This window comes from Vipera ursinii (genome assembly GCF_947247035.1).
Source record: "Vipera ursinii genome assembly, chromosome: 12".
NCBI lineage: Eukaryota > Metazoa > Chordata > Lepidosauria > Squamata > Viperidae > Vipera > Vipera ursinii.
In genome coordinates, this window is record NC_139525.1 from 15165756 (window position 1) to 15192952 (window position 27197).

The 27197-nt window shown below is 43.2% G+C and overlaps 1 protein-coding gene across 3 annotated transcripts; it reads right to left on the reverse strand.

The window, feature by feature from the left end:
- Window positions 1–565: 565 nt before the first annotated feature.
- On the reverse strand, window positions 566–27196 carry LOC310646114 (uncharacterized protein C8orf48 homolog). Of its 3 annotated transcripts, XR_014493647.1 has the most exons (6): window positions 27114–27196; window positions 26124–26237; window positions 19571–19812; window positions 16548–16700; window positions 14109–14354; window positions 566–810 (listed from the first exon to the last, which is right to left on the reverse strand). XR_014493647.1 is itself a non-coding variant. In XM_083372357.1 (5 exons), exons 1-5 carry the CDS (start codon window positions 27142–27144, stop codon window positions 14250–14252), a joined length of 645 nt encoding a protein of 214 aa, XP_083228483.1. In that variant the 5' UTR covers window positions 27145–27196; the 3' UTR covers window positions 13724–14249. The 3 variants fall into 3 exon arrangements, 2 of the variants coding, with proteins under 2 accessions (XP_083228483.1, XP_083228484.1); XM_083372357.1 differs by lacking the exon at window positions 566–810 and having other exon boundaries at window positions 13724–14354; XM_083372358.1 differs by lacking the exon at window positions 566–810 and having other exon boundaries at window positions 13724–14354; window positions 16517–16700.
- Between the last annotated feature and the right edge of the window lies 1 nt (window position 27197).

Below are 27197 nucleotides of genomic sequence, written 5' to 3' on the forward strand. Positions count from 1 at the left end.
GTGTGGGCACCGATGTGGGGCAAAAGACACATCTGGATCTATTGCAGGATCCGGCTCTCTCATGAGCATCATTCTTCTGCTGTGACTTGTAAGAATCCGCTTCAGGTTGGTTGGGTTGAGTTCAACTGGGGTGTTGTCTGAATGTCGGTATGGATTGGCCATTGACTTCAGAGAGAGCAGCGTCATTGTCCAGGTTGCATTGGAGCTTATGAATATTTGCTCGAGTAATTTGAGCTGTGGACTGTAGATGGAGTTGTTGTTTTTGTAGTCTATCTTTTTAACAGATCCTCTCCTGGAATCAATTTGCCTCTATTGATCTGCCTATTGATCTTTTTGGGTGGATAGTTTAGTCTCTTGAATGCCTAGCTTAATTCCATCAGTCTGAAAAGGGATTTTTTTAAAAACGTGATTGACAAGGGATTGAAAAACAGCTTCGAATTTCAGAATGCAGGTACTGAAAGTCTAGAAAGCGCAATTTGGAAAGAATTAGAGCTAGCCAGTAACCTTTTACATTCAATGGATTCTGGCGGAGAACAGAGATATTTAACAGCATCATGTTAAAAATTAGGAAAGCTAATTGTTGGGTAGTTTTATTAGCGGAACAAAACATATTTTGTTAATGAATATACACTGATATATACACTGATCTTGAACATTGACAGGCTTCTCCCCTAGTATTTAAAGTGTATTATGAGGGATGAATTTGCAGTTGTTATGTATTTTAAAATCTTCCCTGACAAGTTGTTGAATCTGCATAGTTAAATGCTTCTATTGTCAACATAAAGTGCAGTCCGGTGTTTTTCAAATGGCCTGGAAAATTTTGAGAATACCGTACTCATATTTCCATCAAGATTTGGAATTATTCATAGCTATTTTAAGTATGAAATATTTGGACAGTGAAAAAAATTAGCGTAAACTAGAATTGTTAGCTTAACAGTGAATAACAAATACATTGCGTCTTTGAATAGTGCGAAAAGATATAGGAGGAAAGACGTTTTAATCATGTCACTATTATCATCTTATCAGTCTTGGCTTTTTAGACTTCTGTTGGGAGTTGCTGAAAAAAAATCTATATTTGCTTCAGACTGAATCAGACAGACAAGAAGGAACAATATCCTAAAATAGCATTTCTCAACCTTGGTAACTTTAAGAATTGTCGACTTCAACTCCCAGAATTCCCCAACCAACTGTGCTGGCTGGGGAATTCTGGGAGTTGAAGTCTACAGGTTTTAAAGTTGAGAAGGTTGAGAAACGCTGCCCTAGAAAATGAAAAATGAAAATGAAATGACAACTGGAAAGAGTTAGAGTTAAGGAATCAAATAACATAACTAATGTTGTTTGTGGCTAACAACCATCCAACCCACAGATTAGTTGGCACTACAAAGTCATTAGCCAAGTTGGCTGAAAAATTGTTGACAGCTATAATCACAATGTCTCTGAAGGACCCATCTTGGGGAATAGTGCTCTATAGATTGAGCTTAAGAAAAATGCCCGTCTCCCCTTTGTTCCTTTTTTAGAAAATCCACGAATGTTTTGCAGCGCATTTCACCAAAGTGGATCAAAAGAAAAAAGGCTTCATTATTAGTGCATTGCAAGAAAACCAACTATTCTTCAAATTCTTCCTAAAAGTCAAACCAATGGGGAATTATGAAGTAAAGAATAATCATCTAGGTAATGAATGATAATTAAGCCTAAATCAAATAAAATATGGTCATCCTTGGTATAAGCCATTCGGACATCCCTTTGTCCGTAATCTCTACTAATCAAATGTGATCTCTTCATAAGCTTTGTGAGTTCAGTTCAGCCTCTGACACCATAAAAAAACCTACTTCGTCGCACAAAACCAAACATTGCAGAGAGAGATCAGCCTTTCTCCCCTACTGTTGTTTCTTACTGACTACGCACTGCTCATCTGCAGCTTTTCCCACCAATAAAGTAATTTTAATTGGAACACCCGCTTCTTTAGATGCTCAGTTAATTGAGCAAACCAGATTCTCTTCGTGGTTGTTATTGTCAACTTTTTATTAAAAAAGATGCACCAACTGAATAAGCAGCAAGCAGCAGGCAGATCCCAAAGCACCTGAAAGTACAGATGGGTGTATGAATATTTCTCCTCCTGCAATTAAAAAGAAAGTTAGGTAATCAGAAAAATGTTTCCTAAATTCCATGGGAAAGTGCCATTTTTACATCAGCCAGCACAGAAAGAGATGGAAACAAAGGTGTTATGGATTTATCTGGTATTTAAAGGTGGCATTAAATATCTTCCTATTTAATATTCACCTTCCAACAGTCAGTATGAGAGAGAGCAAATAGTTCCCTAAATCTTTCACTACAATACACATCTCACTGAACATCCATGTTGTCTTGCGGACATTTTTTTTCTTATCTCTGCCTCCCTTTTTTGTTGTTCTTGCTGTGTTATTTTTCCTCTTTCTTTTACTGATTTTGTTTATCTATATCGGCTGACTGAGGTTTATTGTTATAACCACTAGGAGCAACTAATTAAACTAATGGACTAAACATAAAGCTAAGGAAAGCCCAAAGCACATGAATGAATGTACGTACAATTAATCTGATCTGCAACAGCTAAGCAAAAATTACAAATGTGATTAAAAAGTGTCTAATGATAACCTAAGGGACGCGGTGGCTCAGTGGGTTAGGACGCTGAGCTTGTCGATCAGAAGGTCGGCAGTTTGGCGGGTCGAATCCCGAGTGCCGCGTAGCAGAGTGAGCGCCTGTTACTCGTCCCAGCTTCTGCCAACCTAGCAGTTCGAAAGCACGTCAAAATGCAAGTAGAAAAATAGGGACCACTACGGTGGTAAGGTAACAGCGTTCCGTGCGCCTTTGGCGTCTAGTCATGCCGGCCACATGACCACGGAGACGTCCTCGGACAAGCGCTGGCTCTTCGGCTTTGAAAGGGAGATGAGCACCGGCCCCTAGAGTCGGAAATGACTAGCACACACGTGCGGGGGAACCTTTACCTTTACCTTTTAATGATAACCTAGCCAAAGATTTCTTTCAGATCTCTGAAAAGACCATAAAATAAACCTTGCTACTTGATCACCAGCATCAAGGAAAACATCTTAATCAGAATACAGCTGGAAGGGACCTTGGAGGTCTTCTAGTCCAGCCCCCTGCTCAAAGAGGAGACCCTATACCCTTTCAGACAAATGGCCGTCCAATCTCTTCTTAAAAGCTTACAATGACGGAACACCCACAACTTCTGAAGGCAAAGATGTTGCACTGGTTAATTGTCCTCACCGTTAGGAAGTTTCTCCTTAATTCCAGGTTGCTTCTCTTTTTGATTATTTTCCACCCGTTGTTTCTTGGCTTGGCTTCTGGTGCTTTGGAAAATAGGTTGACCCCCTCCTCTTTGTGGCAGCCCCTCAAATACTGGAATACAGTTATAATCTTTTCTCTAGACTAGCCGCACCCAGTTCCTGTAAACATTCTTCATGTTTTTTTGTCTCCAGGCCCTTAATCATCTTAGATGCTCTTCACTGCACTTTTTCCAAAGTCCCATCTTTTTTTTTTTTGTAAAGTGGTGAGCAAAACTGGATGCAGTATTCCAGGTGTGGCCTTACTAAGGCTTTATTTCGCCTAATCTGTACTTGTGCCTTTGATTTTTCCTGCCTAGATCTAGAACCTTGCTTTTCTCCACATTAAATACCATGTTGTTGAATAGGGCCCATTGTTCAAGTCTGTCAAGATCTTTTTGGATCCTGAGCTGGTCTTCTGGGGTGTTGGCTATTCCTGCTAGCTTAGTGTCATTTGCAAATTTGATGATTTCCCCTTCTATTCCTTCATCTACGTCATTTATGAAGATATAGAAGAGAACTGGACTTAAGACAGAACCTTGTGGTACCCACTGCTTCCTTCCTTCCATGTAGATGTAGTACCACCATTAAGGACTACTCGCTGAGTATGGTTTGTTAGTCAGTTAAAAATCCATCTGGTGGTGGTGCTGTCCGTCCCACGTTTTTCTATTTTACCAAGAGATAGGATGTGGTCTACTTTGTCAAATGCTATTCTATGTCCATAGCATTCCACTGGTCTAATTTAAGTCACTCTGTCAAAGAATGAAATAAGATTGGTTTGGCATGATCTCTTTTTTAACGAACCCATGCTGGCTACTAGTTATAACTTTATTTGTTTCTAGTTCTGGTTTTTGATTATTTTTTCATCCGCCAGTCAAATGTGGATCAAAACACAGATACCTAGTTCCTTCAAGCATTTGTTCTTTGATTTAGCCTCCAGATCCTTAACCATCTTTGTGGCTCATTTCTGCAGACTTTGACCCTGATGCTTCTCCAGTTCTACGCTATTCTTTTTCCAAGTCTGATACTATATTTTATATTTTCCTCTTCTATTTATTTAAAAAAAACAATGAAAAGGAGAGGGAAGGAAATCATATTAAATCACATTGTTGCTTTTTTCCTTTGTTTTTTGATGTTCTTCCCCTCTTCCTCAATTTACTCTTAAAAATTAGCAGGTTTGTAACCCATCTGGGGTTTACTGTGTGCATTACAAAAACGGGCATGTAGGCAAATGGGAAATTAATTAGCAGAATAAGCAGGGAGATTTTGGCAAATGGGAGAGAGAAAACAAGGTAAGTCTTTTCCTTTGGAAAACAACTCAGGGCTTTATCATGTCTCTCCCTTGGAGAAATGCAGTGAAGAGCATTTTGATGGAAAGAAATAGCACACGCAGCAGAGACCTCAACGGCACCACTAGCAGATAAACCTGGAAAATGAAGCAACGGCTTTGATACACTATCTGGTGCAATGAGCACAAAGGATTAAGTATTGCAAATCCTTCTAATTAGTTGTCTTGACAGCTTCGTAAAGCTGCGAAGCAATTATGGAGCTTTCGAAGTAACATCTAGAAATGGGCGATTTTGTGTTCACACAAAGGCCTTTTGCAGGTCAAAGCAATTCTGCCAACAGGTCCATGATGTGCAACCTTTTTCATGCCGAGTGTCACAACTGGGTTAGAATTAAATCTAAAGCTACTTCCAACCTAATTCTAGTTAACAGTACGTTGATTAAAGTTAATATGATTACCGGTGTATCTAATAGTTTTCCCCACTCTCTCGCATTAAAAATTAAAATTAAGTAACACGGTTTGCAGAGGCCTGTGGTTCTACAAAGAGAGACAAGGTGTACCAAGTAGGAGCTTCTGGTTTCCTGACTCATCGACTACACCAGGGGTAGGCAACCTTGGCTCTTTTATGACTCGTGGACTTCAACTCCCAGAATTCCTGAGCCAGCATTGGGGAACTATGGCCCCCTCATGACTCGTGGACTTCAACTCCCAGAATTCCTGAGCCAGCATGGCTCAGCTTGGAAACCTCTCCCTTTCCCCTCAGCGTGGCTGGCTCAGGAATTCTGGGAGTTGAAGTCCACAAGTCATAAAAGAGCCAAGGTTGCCTACCCTTGGACTACACTGAAGGGATAAACAAACATGAGTTTGTTTTAAGACAAAAGAAAAGTTCCCAACCTTGTTTGGCTATTGTACCTATTTGGAAGAGAGTCCTAAGCAGCACATACTTTCTCCTACAAAAGAGGCCTCACAATTTGTTGAACCAAGCCATTGTGGAATACTAAACTGAATTAGTTCAAACATCATGTTCAATTAAAATCAAGCATAGCACCTTGGTGTGAATCAAACTCCAGGATAGGTATCCTAGAATGAGGAGGACTAAGCAGGAGGAGATGATGCTATGATGTCTTCTATTAGCCACCCATGCCTACACGTTTGAACTATAAGAGGATCTCCTTAGAAATAATAATCCTTGGGACAATACGGCAATATCAACAAAAGAGAATATTTGTAGCTCAGAGTTGAAACAAGGGGTCTTTGGTGCTCCCTGTGCTTGATGTCTTTGCTTGCAGATGTTTCATTACCCAAACTAGTCAAGCCTAGCACCGATGATGTTATCTAGTTTGGTAATGAAACATCTACAAGAAAGCAACCAAGCTTAGAGAGCAGCAAGGACCCCACAGTTCCTTCTCCTTCTCTCCTCCTCCACTCTGCAAATTCCCCTCCCTTTAAGCACTGATGATGTTACCTAGTATGGTAATGAAAGATATGAAAGAAAGCAACCAAACTCAGAGAGCACCAAGCACCCCTCAAATACAACATTCATTCATTCATTCGTTCATTCATTCATTCATTCATTCACTCACTCACTCACTCACTCATTCATTCATATTTCACATTTCTGAACCACCCATTTTCCTCAGAGGATTTTTAATTGAGAATAGAATGGAATGGAATGGAATGGAATAGAATAGAATAGAATGGAACGGAACGGAACGGAACGGAACAGAACAGAACAGAACAGAATAGAATAGAATAGCTTGTTACTTTTAATGAACGCTGATCAGCGTACATTAAAATGAGATTTCATTGCATACAGCTCTCAAAGGGTAACCACCTCCAATATACACTGCATAAACATAACAAAAAATATAAATAAAATAAATTATGCATATACCCACAAACACACACATATGTGGCCCAGAGAAACAACACAGTCTACTGAAACAACACAGAGAGATGCAGAGCTGCTTCAGGCTGTCCCCTGTTTTGGACACCTAAAACTTCTCCCTTTCAAAGCCAATATTGGAATTACAAACATAAACTTCACCCCAGTCAATTGAAACTTTCCCCTCGCAAAAAAATAATTTTAAGGCAGGGCACATTCATTTCAGGGGCTGGCGTCTGTATTCGGAGGAAACCTTCCAATCTCTTTCTAATTGAAACGGTACAGCAAGACCAAGTACGTGCCGAGTTAGGCAGATGAGCAGCTGCCTTGTTCTTTTATCATAGACTGACCTGTTTGCTATTCTTGTTTTATCCAGATCACTTTTCCAGATTCACGAACTACCTGGATAATTGTTACCCTCCACGCTGTGACACCTGGGATGAAAAAGTGGTTGCCATCTAGAAGAGGAAAGGAAAGCCAGTGAATGCAGCATACACCAGCCCAAGATAGGAAGGAAAACAACATTACTGGATTTCTTTGCATCAGTCGTTTTTGGATGGACCAGTTTCTGCCTCTCAACAAGGGGTCTTTGCAAAGCTTCCAGAACGAGCGTTGATGGAAACAAACCCGTAAGGAATCTATTGTTGTCCTGATGGCTCTCTTTGCTCCCTGGGTGATCCCTTCCTGATTAACCACACACGGAAAGATAAGAGAATTGGAAAACCAAGGCGTCATCGGGTCTTCCATTGATGTTCAGAGCACAGAGCTTGGAAAGACACGTCTTCCACTGCCAGTTGTTAAATGTGTCATGAAGTTACATGTGTTAAATGTAACTTTATGGAGACCAACTAGAACACAAGCTGCGTCTTCTTCAGATTTCCTCTGAAAGCATCTCTGCCTAAAAAGTTACGTCATCCAAACATTCCAATGAGGCCCAGGTTGAGAGACACTTCGCTGCCCACTTTTTTATCCGCCAAGGTGCGTGAAAGCGTACTGAATGCCACGCAAGAAGCCGAAGCTCAAAAGACCGAGGAGTCCCTCTCGTCAGCCGTGGCATTGCTCGTGGTGCTGATCCTCCTCTTCTGCCTGCTCTCTGGGTCCCTGGCGACCTACTGCTTTCATAAATGGAAGCTGAGGAGCAAAAGGCTACAGAAGGCTCATGAAGAGTATCAGAAGGACTACGAGAACAGTGGGCACCGAATCACGTCAAGACTTGTTTAACAAGAAGGGAAGAAAACTCAAAGCAAAGACATTGGCCGGAGCTAACTATTACATTTCTGCGTTGATAAAGAAAGCTTGAAGATAAGGACTTAGAAGATAGCGGTGGACATTATTGATTGAATGATATAGCATATTGCTTTCCTAATAGGGATCGAATCATTGAGATTTTTCCTCCTTTTTCAATCTTTAAGGAAACATACCGTGATTGGACCGTAAAGCTACTTTTACTAGCACAATCTGCAGGAAGCAATATTCAAACGTACAAAAGCATCGCCCTATTGTTTGTGATAGGGTTACTCTCTGGAAAAGCCGCTTTGAAAGTAACCTCTTTTATCCAGATTTTCCACTGGTATCAAAGAGCTTAAATCTCAGCTGCTGAAAAAAAAAGGGCAGCGCAACTCTGAAATCCATATAAATCCTCTGATGTAACAACTTCAGAGAAAATCCTAATTTTCCAAAACCGGAGAAAGCAGCCTGATCAAAGGCGGTGGGGTTTTCGATCCCATAAAATACCCACCACGAATGCTTTCTCCTGCAAGTTTCACTTCAGTTGACTGGAAATTCACTTTTAAAACAATAGGAACAACTTCACTCATGGGTGCCAGTGACAGAGTTCACTGCAGGTGGTAAAATAAAGGTGAGACAAAACATCTCCCTTAGGGAAAAATTTACTACAGGGTGAAAAATAGTTATTCTTCCATCATAGGGGGGGGGGGAATTTGCCTCTACATTGTAAGAGAATGACATTTGTACTCTTATTTGTACCTTTCTATTTTTTGTTTCGCTTTGTTTCCCTACATTTGTAAGAATTATGGAAAAAGAGTCAGAGAACTCAACCTGTGGTAGAAATCTAGTGTAAAGTCCATGATTGTGATAATGGCACTTGAGTTGAGCAGAAAAGGAGCCTCAAGAGGAGCATTAATAAGCTTCTTTTTGACATCCGATGGCTGAGTACAAAGAAAAAGGCAACAATAGTGATAAATACAAAGGGATTTGGGGCCCGTATTTAAAATGGTCAATATATTTAGATACGGCACACACTGAAAACCATTTTTGAAACAGAAGTACAAAGCCAAGTATTAAGGGGCCATCAGAATCTGCCATCGAAAAGTAAAAAAAAAATATCAAAAGGAGATGGAGATAGATTGAAGATAAGATAGATGATACAGATAGCTAGACAGCAATATAGCTAGACAGAAGATAGATGATAGATAGATAGATAGATAGATAGATAGATAGATAGATAGATAGATAGATAGATAGATATAGATAGTTATAGATATAGACAGACAGACAGATATAGACAGATATATAGCTAGACAGACAGATATAACTAGATAGACAGATATAGCTAGATAGCTAGCCAGACAGACATATAGCTATGTAGCGATAGATAGATAGATAGAGATAGATAGACAGATAGACAGACAGACAGACAGACAGACAGACAGACAGACAGATAATAGATACAGACATCCAGACATCACCTTTGGCTATTTTGGTATAGCAAGGGAATCAGCATGGCAGACCTTAAGACGTCATCTGGTGGATGGATATCCCATTGAGCCTATAATTAGTTAGCTGATGACATGTAAAACCTTTCAAAAATGGTGCCCTCAGTTAAGTGGGACTGATTTTTTAAAAAACACTATTTTTAATACAAGAACTTAAAAAGAATATGCAAGGGAGACATGACCTTGACAAAGCAATGGCCTTGCACTCATGGCAGTGGAGAGAATGCCCAAGGGGGGCAGGGCTCATATTCACATGCAAATATAATCTACTGAAGCCCTTATGATTAATCCATTATTTTTTATATATATATTCTTCTTTTCTTGCCTACCCACGTTTACAGTTCCTTTTAACTGAGCTTATTTATAATAGCATGTTTCTATTTTCATGGCTTACTAACTTCCATACTAAGGACAATAATCTGATAGGTAGCATATTAAAATAATCCTTTTTAACCAGAAAATAACTAACTGTTTTTGTTATGTTTTTAAGTAGGTAGCATGCATATATAAACCTGCAACCATCCTGCTAAAACTATGTAGCTTGCTTGCAATTGCCATTCGCCAATGTAATGCACATTTTTCAATAGGTTGTGAAACTGTGAGAATATTTTACACCTTTTTCTTCCAGAGAGGGGAGGAAGTTTCCAGTTTGGGGAAGGGGAGTGGGGTGGGTGGAAGAAAAAAAGAAAGTGGGGAAAAAAACTGCTGAAGGAATTGAAAGAGCTCCACGAGAGCAGAGCATGGTTCTTAAGAATGCCACCAAGAGGAAATCACGGAATAGCCTTAAGAGCCCGTTTGATTGCTACGGGGAGGTTTTGAAAAATGGGGTCACCCAGGAACTATGCAGGAACAAAACAATATTAACTTTATTATGTAATAAATCAAAGGAGCGGTGAACTTTCGTGCCTGTTTTGCAAGAGATCTTTCTGAGTTGTTCAATGAGCCTCTTTGGTGGACCGGGATAATGACCGTCTCTTGGGAAAGGGGTGGGGCAAAGGGTTTCCAAGCAACTCCCCTCCAGAATATGCCCGCCATCTTTGTTTAACCTTCTCCCAGAGAGACCAAGGACTGTAAATGGGAGAGTAGGCAGCTACTCCGTGGAAGGAACGTATCATTGAGAGCTTTCAATAAAGCATAGACTTCGCCAGGAACTTTACAGAAAGTATAGGCCTGTGCTGGCAAACCTATGGCACGGGTGTCACAGGTGGCACGCAGAGTCCTCTGTGGGCACACGCGCCGTCGCCCCAGTCTTAGGCCTTCAGCTGGGTTTTATAAAACCTTTTCGCTTTAGGCCTCCGCTGCCGTGTTCAATCAATTAATTTCAACTTCTCACGGGGAAAAAAAAGACCTCGCAAAGTTGGAATTGATTGATCGAACTTTTTAGTCCCACCCAGTCTGCCGTTACCACTGCAGCCACGCCCACCCAATGGGCCACGCCCACCCAATGGGCCATGCCCACCCAATGGGCCACGCCCACCTGGCACCAGACAATACATAAGTTGGTTTTGAGTTGCAGTTTGGGCACTCGGTCTCTAAAAGGTTCGCCATCACTGGTACTGGCAGTCCTTGGCTTACGACAGTTCATTTAGTGACTGTTCAAAGTTACAACGGCCCTGGGAAAAGTGACTTATGACCCTTTTCCACACTTACGACCATTGCAGCATCCCCAGGGTCACGCGATCAAAATTCAGACGCTTGGTCACTGACTCGTATTTGTGATGGTTACAATGTCCCGGGATCACGTGATCCCCTTTTGCGATCTGACAAGCGGCCAACGGGGAAGCCAGGTTCACTTAACGGCATTGCTAACTTAACAACTGCAATGATTTACGTAACAGCTATGGCAAGAAAATGTCATAAAATGGGGCAAAAATGCACTGAACAACTGTCTTCCTTAGCAACATAAATTTGGGGTGCAAATGGTGGTCGTTAAGTTGAGAACTACCTATATAAGTGTTCCCCAACTTTTCCGGGTCGGCGGCCTGGTGTGGGGGGGGAAGGAGGAAGAGGGAATTTAATTTAATTTAATGTTAATTCCATTTATATCCCGCCCTTCTCCGAAGACTCAGGGCGGCGGTTTTGTGCAAGGGGCAGGCCCATGTGCGAGCACACACACACTTCATTTGCATGAGCGGCAGATGGGAGTGGGGTTGCAAGCACGGGTGCCCCCCGCTCCTGAGTCGGGCCGCACGTGCGCATGCCCACTGCTCACAAGGCCCAGTTGCAAATAAGCCACGGCCTGGTATTGGGCTGTGGCCCACAAGCTGGGGACCTCTGACCTATATCATGTGAAAGAAAGCAGGTTTCAGTTGGGTATTACAGGACAAGCAACCCCACAGTACGCAGTGGCTGGTTATGTGAGACTCTCTTTCAGAACGTCCTCATCCTGATTCAAGGAATTTCTCCATCAAGCCAAGGAAGACCCAACTGGACCACCCAAGGCCACCCTTGGTTTCCCAAAAAGTTTCACTGCAAAAATCCTATCAAATCCTATTTTTTTTTCATGGAGATGATTGTGAAGTTCTCAAGTCATATGTCACTGTTTAATGCCAAACCAATCTTATTTCATTCTTCGGTAAAGTGGCTAAACTAGTAGACCAGCGAAATGCTGTGGATGTAATCTACTTAGATTTCAGTAAGGCATTTGATAAAGTAGACCACAACCTACTCCTTGGTACGGCAGAAAAAGGTGGAATAGACAAGATGGATCTGTAGCTGGCTGGCAAACGGTACTCAACGAGTAGTCCTCAACGGCACTACATCCACATGGAGAGAAGTAAGCAGTGGGGTACCACAAGGTTCCGTCTTAGGCCCAGGACTCTTCAACATCTTCATCAATGACTTAGATGAGGGAATTGAAAGGGAACTCATCACATTTGCAGATGACACCAAACTGACAGTAACAGCCAACACCCCAGAAGACAAACTGAGGATCCCAAAAGATCTTGACAAACTTGAACAATGGGCCCTATCCAACAAAATGAGTTTCAATGTGGAGATAAGCAAAGATTTACATTTAGGCAGGAAAAATCAAAGGTACAAGTACAGATTAGGCAAGACCTGGCTCAAAAACAGTAACTGTGAGAGGGACCTTGGAGTCCTAGTGGACGATCACTTGACTCTGAGCCAGCATTGTGCAGCAGCAGCCAAAAAAGCTAATACAATCCTGGGTTGTATAAACAGAGGCATCAAATCAAGATCACGCAAAGTTTTTAGTACTGCTTTATAAAATCCTAGTAAGACCACACCTGGAATACTGCAGCCAATTTTGGTCACCATATCACAAAAAAGATGTTGAGAGTTTGGAAAAAATTCAGAGAAGAGCAACTAAGATGATCCAAGGCCTGGAGACTAAAACATACAAAGAACGGCTGCGGGACTTGGGTTTGGCTAGTCTAAAGAAAAGAAGAAATAGGGGAGACATGATAGCAGTGCTCCAGTATCTGAGGGGCTGCCACAAGGTTGTTCACCAGAGCGCCAGAGAGCAGGACGAGAAACAATGGTTGGAAACTGACCAAAGAAAGAAGCAACCTGGAATTAAGGAGAAACTTCCTGACAGTGAGGACAATTAACCAGTGGAACAGCTTGCCCCAAGAAATCATGGGTGCTCCATCACTGGAGATTTTAAAGAAGAGACTAGACAGCCACTTGTCTCAGATAGTATAGATTCTCCTGCTTGAGCAGGGGGCTGGACTAGAAGACCTCCAAGGTCCCTTCCTACTCTACTCTACTCTACTCTACTCTACTCTACTCTACTCTACTCTACTCTACTCTACTCTATTCTATTCTATTCTATTCTATTCTATTCTATTCTATTCTATTCTATTCTATTCTATTCTAATACACATAATGAATTTGCATTGCATTGCATTGCAGCAAAAAAATAATAATGAAAAGAAAGTCCCCTGGCATAAATTCCACGAACCTGGGTAACCCTTAACTAACGAAGTCTTCTCTGGTCATCCTCAGCTTCCTGGGTCTCATCACTTCATCACCTGCCCCCCCCTTCCCCAGTCCTTTATCAACAGAGATGGCATGAGTTGAGACTGGATCCTTCCAGAAAGCCCATGGGCCTTCTCTCCTATGCCATAATAGGGGTGGAGCCCTGATTAGAGCTTTGAGCCTTCCAAGGTTCATAATTTAAATTGAGACTCTGAAGACCAAAAATTGCTAGACTGAAGACCAAATCCCCAAAGTGCCAAGCAGGGCAAGAAACGAGCCCAGCGGAGACTGCAGTCACCCAAAGGATGAGCACTTCCGTGTGGCCAAGGGACACCCTTAGCCTCACTTGGATGAAAGGATGAGGGCTGTAGAAAGAACGGGGCGATGTATCACGTATGTGGGTAGGTTTCATCAGAGAACGTTTAGAGGACTGCCTGCTTTTGTTTACTGAAGGTATGCCCATTTCAAGGCTTAAAGTTCAGCTTTCATCTCTTTCCTCGCAATGGAACAAATCTGGGACTTCAAATTTTCAGCAACCTCACTGTAAAACTGCACCGTAGAATTATTTCACCAAAGTCCTTCAGAAGCGCTCTGACATTTCAACTGGGTTGCATTAGGCATTTTATTCTCTTGGCTGCTTCAATATCCACAAGTATATTTTTAAATATCCATTTCTAAAGCAACACTGCATTCCGTTCTTCCTTGGAATCCTCAGAGGGATGGCCCAACTTCACTTCAGATTTGACATGGTTTTCAGTACTATTATATATATATTCAATTTTACTACTTTTGCAGTTTCTTGGCAAGCGCATGTCCAAATCCCAAAAAGAATCTTACTTACAAAAAAACCCCTTGATATTTATGACTGGTCCCCACAGTAAGAAAAAAAAATATATTTCCCGTTATTTGAAAATACATTATTTAGTTCAATAATCACATACAGCTCTTCTCGCCCTGGGACAGAAGGTAAAAATTGACTCTGGAATCCAAACTGTCATCATTCTCAATACTGTCACTGCTCAGCCTGTAGAGATACCGTCTCTTCCTTTGTTTATTTGCTCCAATATCCCCACCAACAAACGCTATCCTTGCCAACCTCTTTTATTCAGCTCCTGCCATATAACGCTGGGATCTTCGGAAAGCTTAGGAAGACCTTTATGTATTTCTCCAATGAGCGTGAGAGAATCCTGAAAGAAGGACAAAAGAATGGTGAGAGACTTCCAATTCGGACTATTTGTTACTACCGCTGTTAACAAATTAGTTAATTTCTTTGATTTTTGTACCACCTTTGTGACCTGTATAAGTAATTCATGGGGGGAGAACACACATAATATTCCCCCCCTTGCTCGTATTTCCCCCACAAAAAAGTCCTGAGTGGGCTGGGGTGAGAGTGATTGGCCCAAAGCCACCCAGCAGGCTTTCATGCCTAAGGCAGGACTAGAACTCATGGTCTCCTGATGGTTGGCCCAAGGTCACCAGACACTTTTCATGCTTAAAGTGGGACTAGAACTTTCAGTCTCCTGGTTTCTGACCCAGTACCTTAACCACTACACCAAACTGGCTAACAACAATTAACTTGTTAACGAATTAGTGAGCAGAGTAAAAGTCAGTGACATCCCCCTTCTCTTTGCTAGGATACAGAAGAGAAGGAAGGCGGTTTTCATTTCCATAGGTGTGAATTATTAGGACACGTCTGTCTTGTATTCCGCCTACGTTATAACAAAAAAAATGGCACTGGGAAAGCCATCTGCTCTTAACCTCAACCCTCTGTCACAAAAATAAACTGTGTCTCTCCAGCAATTCCACAAGGCAGCTCTCCTCAATCTTTAGATGGGCTGGTTTTCAAGAGCTGAAACTGAACAATCTAGAGGCCTGCAGAAGTTTGGGGTTGCCGCAGGGAACTGACAACGCTGAGATAATAGTTTGGATTCCTAAAGACACAACCCAGAAGCCAATGCCATCTTTAACATGGCTTACTCTTATTTATATAAAACCAGAGGTGTCGCAGTCCCTTCGGAGAGGGGCGGTATATAAATCCAAATAAATAAATAAGTAAATAATAAATAAATTAGAAGGCCTCAGATTGTAAGATGAAGGCAACATAAAAATGATATTAAAGCGTGCTAGAAGTGATACCTGATTTGGTAAAGTCCATTAAACTCTCAGCCATTTATGAATGCACGCGGAAGAGTTTAGCTCAGGAGTTTGGACAAGGGCTTGGTTGGCTACTGAGAGGGCTTTCCAAGATTACTTTATTCTGTTGACAATTATTTTATCTCTTCTTAGATAGAAATGTTGAAAAAAATAGGTCTATAGGCTGAGTAAGTTCGATTCAACAGAATCCAGAAAGATATCAAGCAGACGTGAACAGATTCAAAATTAAGCCAAATCAAAGCAGCACATCTCTAGAGTAGATTTAATCCAATTCTGAATCCTTCTAAAATGTTAGTAGCAATTTGGAGGTGTGCAGATACCAATAGCAATAGCACTTAAGACTTCTATGATGCTTCACAGCGCTTTACAGCCCTGACTAAGCGGTTTACAGAGTCAGCATCTTGCCCCCAACAATGTTCTGTCCCAGCCCATGTGGGTCCTTGCTATGCTCCCAAGGAGGAAACCCCTCTTCCAATCAAGCAGGCAGGAACCGCAGGAAAAACCCAAACCCCTTTTATTATTCACAGACCTGAGTCAATGTCCAAGTCAAACAAACACAGTCCACAGAAACTCGATTCTCAGCACAACGGCTGCCTTCGGCAACTAGCACCTCCCACACCTTCCATTTTATAATTCAGCCAAGGCGTGGCTTCCTAATGCCTTCTCCTTTGCCTTTGGAGCTGCCCCATTGCACTCCTCTGTCCTATTCGCTTCTCTTGCCTGCGCTTTCGTGCATCCTGGATTTGTCCCAACTGTGCTTCATCACTGCCCAACTCAGCCTCCCAGCACAGCTGTGTCTCAGCCTGAGCACGAGTAGAGGGGCCAGGCTCCTTGTCTGACTATAAGTCTTGGAGCGCCTCAGAGCCTTCCACTGACTCTAATGTCACTCCAGGCCCCTCCTCTTCCTCCTCTGATTCCTCAGACTCAGCTGCCGGATCCACGGGCTGGCGAGGAATCACCACAGTCTGGGTCCTCATTTCACCAACTTGGGAAGGATGGGAGGCTGAGTCAACTTTGAGCCGCACCAGGATCGAACTGCTGAACTGCTGGCAGCCGACAGTGAACAGAATTAGCCTGCAGTACTGCATTCTAACCACTGCGCCACCACGGCTCATGTAGTATGTGGTATAGCACAGCATAGCACAGCACAGCGCAGCGCAGGACAGTATAATACAATACAATACAATAGACCTACTTTTGGTAGATACATTCCGGTTTTTGCTTACTTTGGTGTACATATAGTCTTCCAATTTCTCTTGAAGCAAAACATTGTCTAATATCGTTTTCTTTCGACGGAGAAATTCAACTTCTGCAAACTCTGCTCTTTTCTTCGTGCAAAAGGGGCATCGTGAAGGTTGGTGCATTTTAGTTTCTGCTATCTTAAAGGGAGACAGAATTTTTTAAAAAAAATTGTCAGGCCCCCAAAACCCCAAAATGGCATGTCGGGTTACTTCTGAGTTTTTTCTTTACAGTCGTCTGCCTACAGACAGAATCTTGCCAGACTAAAGCAGCTACCTGCATAACTATAGATATATTCTGTGAGCTGCTGGGGAAGGGCTGTCTCAGCCCTCTTCCTGCCTACCAGACATTCCAAGCTCTGCTGCCCCTTTGCCCTCTGGGGGGCAGCCCCCCCCCACTTCCTGGGACTCCAGGCTACATTCCACCACACTGTCTTCCTTAAAAACAAGAGCATGGCTAACATCTCAGAAGAAAGCGTACAGGGGACCAAGGCAGCCTTTTATAACCTGGTAAGCTTTCTTCCAAAACGAGCTAAAAAAAAAAGAAACTAATTATTATTCCCCCCCCCCCAGGAGATTGCCTTTATTTCTCTCTTGCAATCGCTTCTCTAGCACCAACGTCATCCATTTACTTAGCCGTATCTTTTTGGAATCATCATCCTGCAACTCCTTCCTTCTGTCAAAAGGCATTTTAAAACTCAGCTTCTTTTTAAAAGAGAGAGAGAGAGAGAGAGAGAGAGAGAGAGAGAGAGGGAGAGAGAGAAAAGAAGGCAAAGAACTCCAACAGCCAGCTTGATTAAGGTTGCCACCTTAGATGCAAGGAGCAAGCTTCATTAAATGTGATCAGGTTCACTTCTGAACAAACATCTACCAGATGACGTTGGAAGAGCATCACTTTATAGCTAGAGCGCTTAAATTATTTCAGGCTGAGAGAAGGGGAGAGTGCGCATTACTAGTCTCATTGACTCTATCCCATCGCTGTGAACAGGCAGCTACTGGGAAGGAAGATAAGCCAGCTTCTAAGGACATCCCACTATCTCTAACGAAGCGTTAAGCATTTCTTCTCAGGGTTAATTAGCTAAAGAGCAGGAGTTAGAAAATTAGGATGAGAGTATTTTTTTTTTACTTTCAAGACCAGCTGCCCTCTCTCGACCTCAGCTTCCTCATTAGTAAACGTCTCCCTTCTGCAAGTGAAAATGTAGAACAAACCCTCATTACAATAACGATGGTTCCAGTTAAAACGAACCACAGAAACACTTAACGAGAGTCTTAACTGCAGGTGAGAACCTAACTGCATTTTGCAAAATCACGTCACTGCTAACAAAAATAACTCGGCAGACAGAAGAGCCTACTTATTACATGAAACAGGCGTGTTCAACAAACATTCCATTTTGAAAAATCGGCATCCGAAGATATTTCCTGCCATACTGAGGCTAACCTGCTATGGCAAAACAGCACGGAATCTTGCAGGCAGAAAATGGTGGGGTTTTTTTTTCCTTCTTTATATTGTAAGATTAATATGACTCCCCATGCTAACTTACAGAAGAGGACATTCTCGTGTCAGAATCATTATAGAGAGACTGGACTCCACTATTTATTTTATTTTATTTTATTTTAATTCCATTTATATCCCGCCCTTCTCCGAAGACTCAGGGCGGCTTACAAGCTTAGCAGTAGCCTTCATTCTATGTATATGCCTGCTTATTAGGGCTTTCACACACACCCCAAGCGGCATTATTACAAAGTCAGCTTAATTGCCCCCAACAATCTGGGTCCTCATTTTACCTACCTGGGAAGGATGGAAGGCTGAGTCAACCTTGAGCCTGGTGGGACTCGAACCTGTACTAATTGCAGGCAGCTGGTGTTACTTAAGGAGGCATTAGCCCACTGCTCCACCAAGGCAAATCTTTATACAGGTAGTCCTTGACGTACAACCACAGTTGAGCCCAACACTTCTGTGGCTAACCGAGACCGTTGTTAAGTGGGTTTTGCCCCCCCCTTTTATGACGGTTGTTCAATGAGCTTGGCTTCCTTGCTGACTTCGCTCGTCGGAAGATCGCAAAAGGGGATCACGTGACCCCGGGACACCGCAACTGTCATAAATTACCAAGAGCCTGGGTGGAGCAGCGGGCTAATGCCTCCTTAAGTAACACCAGCTGCCTGCAATTAGTGCAGGTTCGAGTCCCACCAGGCTCAAGGTTGACTCAGCCTTCCATCCTTCCGAGGTAGGTAAAATGAAGACCCAGATTGTTGGGGGCAATTAAGCTGACTTTGTAATAATGCCGCTTGGGGTGTGTGTGAAAGCCCTAATAAGCAGGCATATACATAGAATGAAGGCTATTGCTAAGCACATTGGTTTGTGCTTCTTAGATTGTAAGCCGCCCTGAGTCTTCGGAGAAGGGCGGGATATAAATGGGATTAAAAAAAATGCATGCCGGTTGCCGAGTGTCTCAATTGTGATCATGTGACCGTGGAGGGGGGATGGTGGTGCTGCAACGGTCGTTAAGTGGGAAAAATGATCGTGAGTCACCTTTGTTCAGTGCTGTTTTTAACTTCGGTCATTAAACTGTAGAGATGGAGGTCGAGGATATGAAGGGACCCTGCGCAGAAAACTGCCTGCCTTAGCATCCTGATATCCGCATGTCTATGAGCTCATTCCAATTAGCACTGCCAAGGACTGCCAAGAACCAGCTAGATAAGAGAGACTCTGCCCTGGCTAGGATGTTTGGATGTTCTCTAAGATTGACTAGGCCAGGGAGTACACCAATAAACAATGCTTTTGCTGTGCGTTATTTCCTGCTTGTTAAAACTGTATCAAAGACAATAAACTCTGCGTAGGCAGCCAGACACTTTGGGACACCCCGCAATGACTGGTCTCTGAATCCCACATAAAACGAATGGTTATAAGTCGAGGACTACCTGTAGGTCCGTGAATAAGAACAAGTAACACTTGGCTTCCTCCCCCCCCCCAGCCTTGAATCGTTTGGGAAAAAAGGCCCTGGCTTCAGTACCTGTTTCATCATCTCCTTGAGACTCTTCAGATGAAGCCTGTTGACCAGCTCAGAAGGGACCGCACAGTCGCAACCTCCCGTCAGCTGCCTCCCTGACGCCATCCTCGGCCTCTGGTCCTCAGGGCTGTTTCTTCTCAGCGGCTCTGAGGTCTTCTGACGACGGAGACGGCTAATCTTGCTGGCACAGAAGGACTGCAGAGCCCCCAGTTCTTCTTCAGATACTTCAGGAATTCCTGGTAATGCTTCATCAGGCAAAAAAAAAAAAAACGGAACAAAATATCAGATTACTATCCAGGGACGAAAAAGCTTTATAGTCGTATTTCCAGTTACCAGGAATATGATGGGGGATGGTTGCCACGACCACAACTGGGCCCGCAAGTTACGTTGCTCAGTGACACATCTGTTAAGTGAGTTTTGCCCCATTTTATGACCTTCTTTGCCACAGCTGTCAAGCGAATCACTGCAATTGTTAAATTAGTAACACAGTTCTAGAAGGAATCTGGCTTCCCCACGTTGACTTTGCTTGTCAGAAGGTCACAAAAGGGGATCGCGTGAGCCCCCCGGGACACAGTGACCGTCATAAATGTGAGTCAGTTGCCAAGCGTGTTAATTTTGGAGATGCTGCAACATTCGTAGGTGTGAAAAACACTCATAAGTGTTGTGATTCAGGGTCAGCCTGTGGGTTCGGCAGTTGGGTCAGACGACTCAGAGGAGGAGGAGGAGGGGGGTGTTGAAGACCTTGCTGAGGGGGTTGAAGATCTTGCTGATGAGAGCCCTCTGCCAGGCCCCTCCCACTTGGTCACCACGGAGACCCAGCTGTGTGAGCCTGACAGCGTGGATGAAGATGACCCACAGCTGGCCCTGTTCAAGGACGCCCGATGCAGGAGGCAGTCAATCAGGAGTAGAGGAAGGCAATGGGGCTCCTCGGAAGGAGGCAGAGAGAAGCCACGCCCTGAACTCTATATAAGGGGAATGTGTGAGGAGGGCTGGTTTGCTGAAGGCAACCGCTTGGATAGTTCATGTTTCTTAAAGCTCTGGTTTCTTGGTTTGTCTTGTTCCGTTTGTTTTTGTGGTAATAAATTTGGCAGGCGTAATTCCAGCCTCTTGCCTTCTTGTAAAAGGGGTTGTCCCTGCCTTTTCTGCAGGGCCGGTAGCAGGCTGGTACAGAACAATAAGTCAGTTTTTTTCAGTGCCGTTATGACTTTGAATGGTCACTCAATGAACTGTTGTTAAGTCGAGGATTACCTGGATTGAAACCTACAGGAGCGTTACTTATTGAATAATGCATTTGGGGTCAGCAATATTTACAACAATCCAGAACAAAAGAAGAAACTCCTTCAACAGTAGCAGAGCAATAACCCCTTTGCCAAAAAAAAAGGAAAGATAAGGCTTTTGGAAGGATAAAGAGGATTTGATGGCAAATAATAAAGAGCAAATAGAAACCACATCACAGAAATTATCCACGGTGCAGATGCCAGAGCAGGTTCAATCAAAGACTTCCCCTTTCCTTTTTTACTCAAATGCTTCTAGCTTAAACAGCATAGATGAGAAGGGTTTAGAAACTCAGCTTTTTAAATCCCAAGTGTTGTGGGCAAGATCATTCAGATTCTACCTAGTCCAGAAATTAGCCAGAATACAGCTGTTGTGATTCAGGGTCAGCCTGTGGGTTTGGCAGTTGGGTCGGACGACTCAGAGGAGGAGGAGGGGGTGTTGGAGAGCTTGCTAATGAGAGCCCTCAGCCAGGCCCCTCCCACCTGGTCACCACGCAGACCCAGCTGTGTGAGCCTGACAGCATGTATGAAGATGACCCACAGCTGGCCCTGTTCAAGGACGCCCGACGCAGGAGGCAGTCAATCAGGAGTAAACAGAGGAAGGCAATGGGGCACCTTGGAAGGAGGCAGAGCGAAGCCATGCCCTGAACTGTTTAAAAGGGGAATGCGTGGGAGGGCTGGTTTGCTGAAGGCAACCGCTTGAAAAGCTCCTGTTTCATAGCTCCTGTTTCATGGTTGGTGTCTTGTTTTGCTCTGTTTTATGTTAATAAATTTGGCAGGCTTTATTCCAGCCTCTTGCCGTTTGCAAAGGGGTTGTCCCTGCTTTTTCTGCAGGGCCGGTAGCAGGCTGGTACAGAACAACAGCAAGGTGGGACCTATCTCCCCACGCCACTTCAGATGCCTGATTTCCCTTATACTTTTGAAGACCAGGAAGGTTTTTCCTTCAAATCTTTGCATCCAACTCCTTGGGTGGAGGAAGGCCAGAACACAGAGAAGCAGCGTGGATGGCAATCTTCTCCCCACTTTGGACCATGTCTCCAGACTCTGGGCTACCCAAGGGAGACGTCCTAAAAAAACAGTGTTTCCCAATCCACGCTAGCTGGGGAGTTCTGGGAGTCGAAGTCCACACGTCTTCCAAGTTGCTAAGGTTGAGAAGCACTGAACTGGTGAGACCAAACCACAGGTGCTTACCGAACCTCGCAGCATTTCACTTGGAAAGCTCTCAGGGATTTGTACGTTAACAAAATGATCAAATTGAAATAAGGGGAATGCTTAAAAAAAGCAGTATTATGAAACTGGGGGGTGTCTCTATTTCAGCCACGTCTCGGGAGAAAAGGGGCAGGGCCCGATTAAGCCCCCCCCCCGCCCAGCCAGGCTGGCTCTCAGCTCTTCCATTGCTTCACTGACCCCGAGTGCTGAAGAGGAAATAAGTGACTAAAAATTCGGTGTGATTCTAGGCCATCGAGCCCCTGCAGCTACATTAAATGTAAACTTTTTTAAAAAATTATGTTTTTAACATCAAATCTCAGTAAGCAATTTAAGCAAATTATTTACTTATAACCAGGGCAATGGGGAGGATGCAAATTTTCATCACTTTTTAATGCCTTTTTTAAATAAAATTGTTATAAGGGAAAAATGCAAAAGAAATATTGAAAACTAAAGTCAGGAGCGGCGGTGGAAGAATTCAGGGCATGCCAGCTTGGGAAGGGGGGGGAACTCTGGTGTGCCCCCACTTTCTTCAGTGCCCTGAGCTTGAGCTTATTTTGTTTAATAGCCACTTGGTATCGTGGTTAAGGTGCTGGTCTAGAAACTGGGAGAGTGTGAGTTCTAGTCCCGTCTTAGGCACGAAAGCCAGCTAGGTGACTTTGGGCCACTCACCAGGGGGCAGCGAGTTCTAGTCCTGCCTTAGGCATGAAAACTGAATAAGTGACTTGGGGCCAATCACCAGGAGATGCTGAGTTCTAATCCCACCTTAGCTATGAAAGCTAGCTGGGTGACTTTGGGCCAATCACCAGGAGACGGAGAGTTCTAGTCCCACCTTAGACATGAAAGCCAGCTGGGTGACCTTGGGCCAGTAATTCTCTCTCAGCCCAACCCGCTTTGCAGGGTCGTTGTTGTGGGGAAAGAGGAGGAATTATTAGATATGTTCGCATTATTAGATACGTTCGCTGCCTTGAGTTACTTATAAAGTACTAAGATCAAGATAATAAACAAACAAATAAATAGATGAATGAATGAATGAATGAATGAATATTTAATGGAGGGTTGGGCAGGAGGGTTAACAGAACAGAACTACTTATTTGAGGGACTTGAACAGTGAGGACAATCAACCAGTGGAACAGCCTACCCCCAGAAATCGTGGGCGCCCCATCACTGGAGATTTTTAAGAAGAGATTAGGCAATCATCTGTCTGAGATGGAATAGGTTCTCCTACTTAAGCGGGGGGATGGACTAGAAGACCTCCAAGGTCCCTTTCTATTCTATTCTATTCTATTCCATTCCATTCCATATAAAGATTCTATTCTATTCTATTCTATTCTATTCTATTCTATTCTATTCTATTCTATTCTATTCTATTCTATTCTATTCTATTCCTTGTTCTCTATTCTATTCTATTCTATTCTATTCCTTGTTCTCTATTCTATTCTATTCTATTCTATTCTATTCCTTGTTCTCTATTCTATTCTATTTTATTCCTATTCTATTCTATTCTATTCTATTCTATTCTATTCTATTCTATTCTATTCTATTCTATTCTATTCTATTCCATTCTATTCTATTCTTTGTTCTCTATTCTATTCTATTCTTATTCTATTCCTACTCTACTCTACTCTTATTATTCTTTGCTTGAAAAGTCAGCCAGGTGCCCATACTTTACAACAACACAATACAATGTGAACTTCTGTCTAAGGACCTCAAACTCCTAACAACAAGAATCGTTTTTAGGCAGCCACCTCTCTCCAGGTATCCCTGGCCAGAGAAAAAAATTGACAAACCAGTCAATGACAACTGAGTAAGAGGGAAGAGAAATGCAAAAAGTTTATTGGGTTTCTTTTTCCACTGGCAGTAATTTTAATGTTAACCTGCAACTTCCCTACTGAACATTTCAGCCATCAAACTGTTCAATCCAAGAAAGACAAGCCAAAATCTCACATCATCACATGCCCTGGGCATCGCTTTGTTTGCTGTTCCGAAACAGAGTACAAGCTCTTTGCTTTCAAATCAGCGCTCTCCTAAGTCCAGGACTATGTGTACATGAACATTTAAGACTAGTCTGATGGCAAGGAGAGCTTTGTTTAATATGTAGTGGCTTGAAGTCATCTAGAGCAGACATGTCAAACACAAGGCCCGGGGGCCGGATTCGGCCCGTGAAGTGGTTTCATGCGGCCCGCGAAGCCATCCTGGAAACAGTGAGGGAACGGCCCCCACTGCCTTGGCCCAGAGACCCTCCTTCTGCCAGAGACCCTCAGATCTGCCCCACTCCTGCTCAGGCCCCTATAGGCACCCTTGATGCGAACGATGTAGAGCTGGCCACGCCCACCCAGTAGGCCATACACACTCTAGCCACGCCCACCCAGTAGGCCACGCCCACCCTGGCCATACCCACCCGGTCCCCTGAGGGCAGCCGCAATGCTGATGCGGCCCTCAATGAAATTGAGTTTGACACGCCTGATCTAGATGGAGCTGAGCATTTACTGGCCGGATGCTCTTCCTGATGCCTATGTGGAGTTCACAGCAGACACTGTTTCTTTGCGCCCTAGGAGAGGAACACCTGCCGCCACCTTCAGAGTGGGAGGCGAGTGTCCTCACCACTAGGCCAAAACCTGTGATTTGAGAAGCAAGCCATAATGACCTGGTTTTACTTAACATCTTATAACAACAGTGTTTTTTTAAAAAATGGGAGTTACACAACTTATCAGGATAAAAATTCAGTAAGGAAAATGCTGAGCAAACCCCCCCCCCTTTGTTAATGTAAGCTTGCATTTTAGTTCATTCTTTATAGCATTTACCTGAGGAGGAATACTTCAAAGCAGATAAATTTAGATTTTTTTCTTAAGCTTACTGAGAAGGTCTTAATTGTCCTGCAGCTAATCCACAATTATGCACTTAAACAATTAAGCTGTTCTCCCTACTTCTTTCAAGGAGAGAAGGCAAGTTGTAAAAGGCTCCCACAGCCGAGGTCTCCAGCGAGAGCAACAGATACATTTTTAGACTTTGGCACATCAAAGCAATTGCTGCATTGTTCTGCCTAGTACATCTTAAATTGCAACTGGTGAGATTTAAGAACACGCTGGCTGACTTAAAAGCAATAATCTCACAGAGAATATATGCTACGGATTTAGGAAACCAGACTAAAACATTTTTTTTAAAAAGAGTTCCTTTTATCTACCTCTTGGAAAACATTTTAGAAATAGAAAGCATTTGTGGAAGAACGGATGATAAGAAGGGAATTAACCTTAGGAAGGTGGTGTGACAATTCCAATTAATAAGCTAGTCATTGTATTTTGCATTAATTGCTGAGCTCCCATTCTTGTCACATCAGGGATGAATTACCTTTTAGGGCAGGGGTCTTCAAACCTGGCCCTTTTATGATTTGTGGACTTCAACTCCCAGAATTCCTCAGCCAGGCATGTGAGGAATTCTGGGAGTGGAAGTCCACAAGTCATAAAAGGGGCCAAGTTTGAAAACCCCTGTTTTGGGGCCAACAGGCACAATTGCACACAAGAATGCAAATCTCACCTGCTTTCTCACAATGTGATTGCCAGCTTTGATTATGAACGGCCCCAAAACATCCAAACTAAGGAACTGTTTTCTGCCTCCTCCATATGCTATCGGGTCACAGACTTCTCAAGCTTATCTTTGGAGGTTGTTCTGGGCAGCTGGACCTATTCCAAATACAGCTAGCCATTTTTGTTTTCTACCAACACCAACAGTGCTAATGCTAAGCCATGGGCATCTTGTTCAAATACTAGAAAATAATGCACCTCGTTGGGTCATCATTCCAGAGACCCTTCCTTAGCTAGACAGAAAAACAGAATGACCACAGGTAGGCAAAAAAAAAAGAAGCACTCTGAGGGAAGTGACTTCTGGCTTCCATAACTGCATTTAGCTTTGACAGGTTTACCGTATCTTTATTTTTAAAAAAAAGCCTGAAAAATGGGGCAACGCCCCAAATTCCGACATTACAGTATCACCACACCGTGTCTAATGGCACTCAATAGGTATCACCGTTGCCGTGAGAGTTACCAGCTAAGAAGCTTCAGACCTGAAATTCAACTTACCAGGATCTGGTTCCATGGAAGGTTTGGCTCTCTCCGTGACAGTTCTGCTGCCTTTCAGAAGATCGATCCATCTTCTAGTTAAAGACTCTCCTATGAATGCAGAATCTAAAAATTCTGACAGGGAGGGAGGGAGGCAGGGAGGGAGGGAGGGAGGGAGGGAGGGAGGGAAGGAAGGAAGGAAGGAAGGAAGGAAGGAAGGAAGGAAGGAAGGAAGGAAGGAAGGAAGGAAGGAAGGAAGGCGGAGATCAACCAAATTACAAATGGATTCATACACGCGAAACTCCATGCACGATGTATAATTTAAACGCCTCACACATCCATAAAACATGTGAAGCTATTTAATTCACAAGCCTTCTAGTAGGAATAGTTGAGCTGTACAAGATAAACTAAAAGCAGGAATATGTAGAAACGAAATTGTGTAAAAACGTCCATCTTTTCTTAGTCAAGTAGTTATTAAAGGGCTGTGAGGGAACTGGCGGTTGAAGGGGGAATGTCAGAGCAGCACTTTCCAGAGTGAGGCCCAGGACAAGAGACTGCATCAGTCCTGAACTAGATGGGCAGGGAGAAAAAAGTTCAGGGTAGCCACACCCTGCAATCTCTCCTGGCGTATCTCTTCAATTAGAAGCTTATGGCTTTAGTCCGGCAAGATTCTGTCTAATGGGTGTAAGCAAATAAAGAACTGGACTTGAGTGGATCGCACTGTGTGGTTTTCAGGGCTCAGGCCTGACAAGTCCTGGTTAAAGAATGGCCTAAGCACCGAATCTGACAAGACTGCAAGGGTTGACGTTTTCTCCTGTTATGATTCTCCTACCCATCTGGGATTTTCTCCTGGATTCCCGTCGTCGGTGGCCAAAGCTAGACTTTCCCTTGTCCCTAGGTCTCACCAATTGTACAATGAAACACATTTTTAAAAAAACATAAAAACATTAAAAATGACCAGCACCTATGAATTTACATGTACTGCTTTACAAATCCCTAGTAAGGCCACACCTGGAATACTGCAGCCAATTTTGGTCACCATATCACAAAAGAAGATGTTGAGACTTTAGAAAAAATTCAGAGAAGAGCAACTGA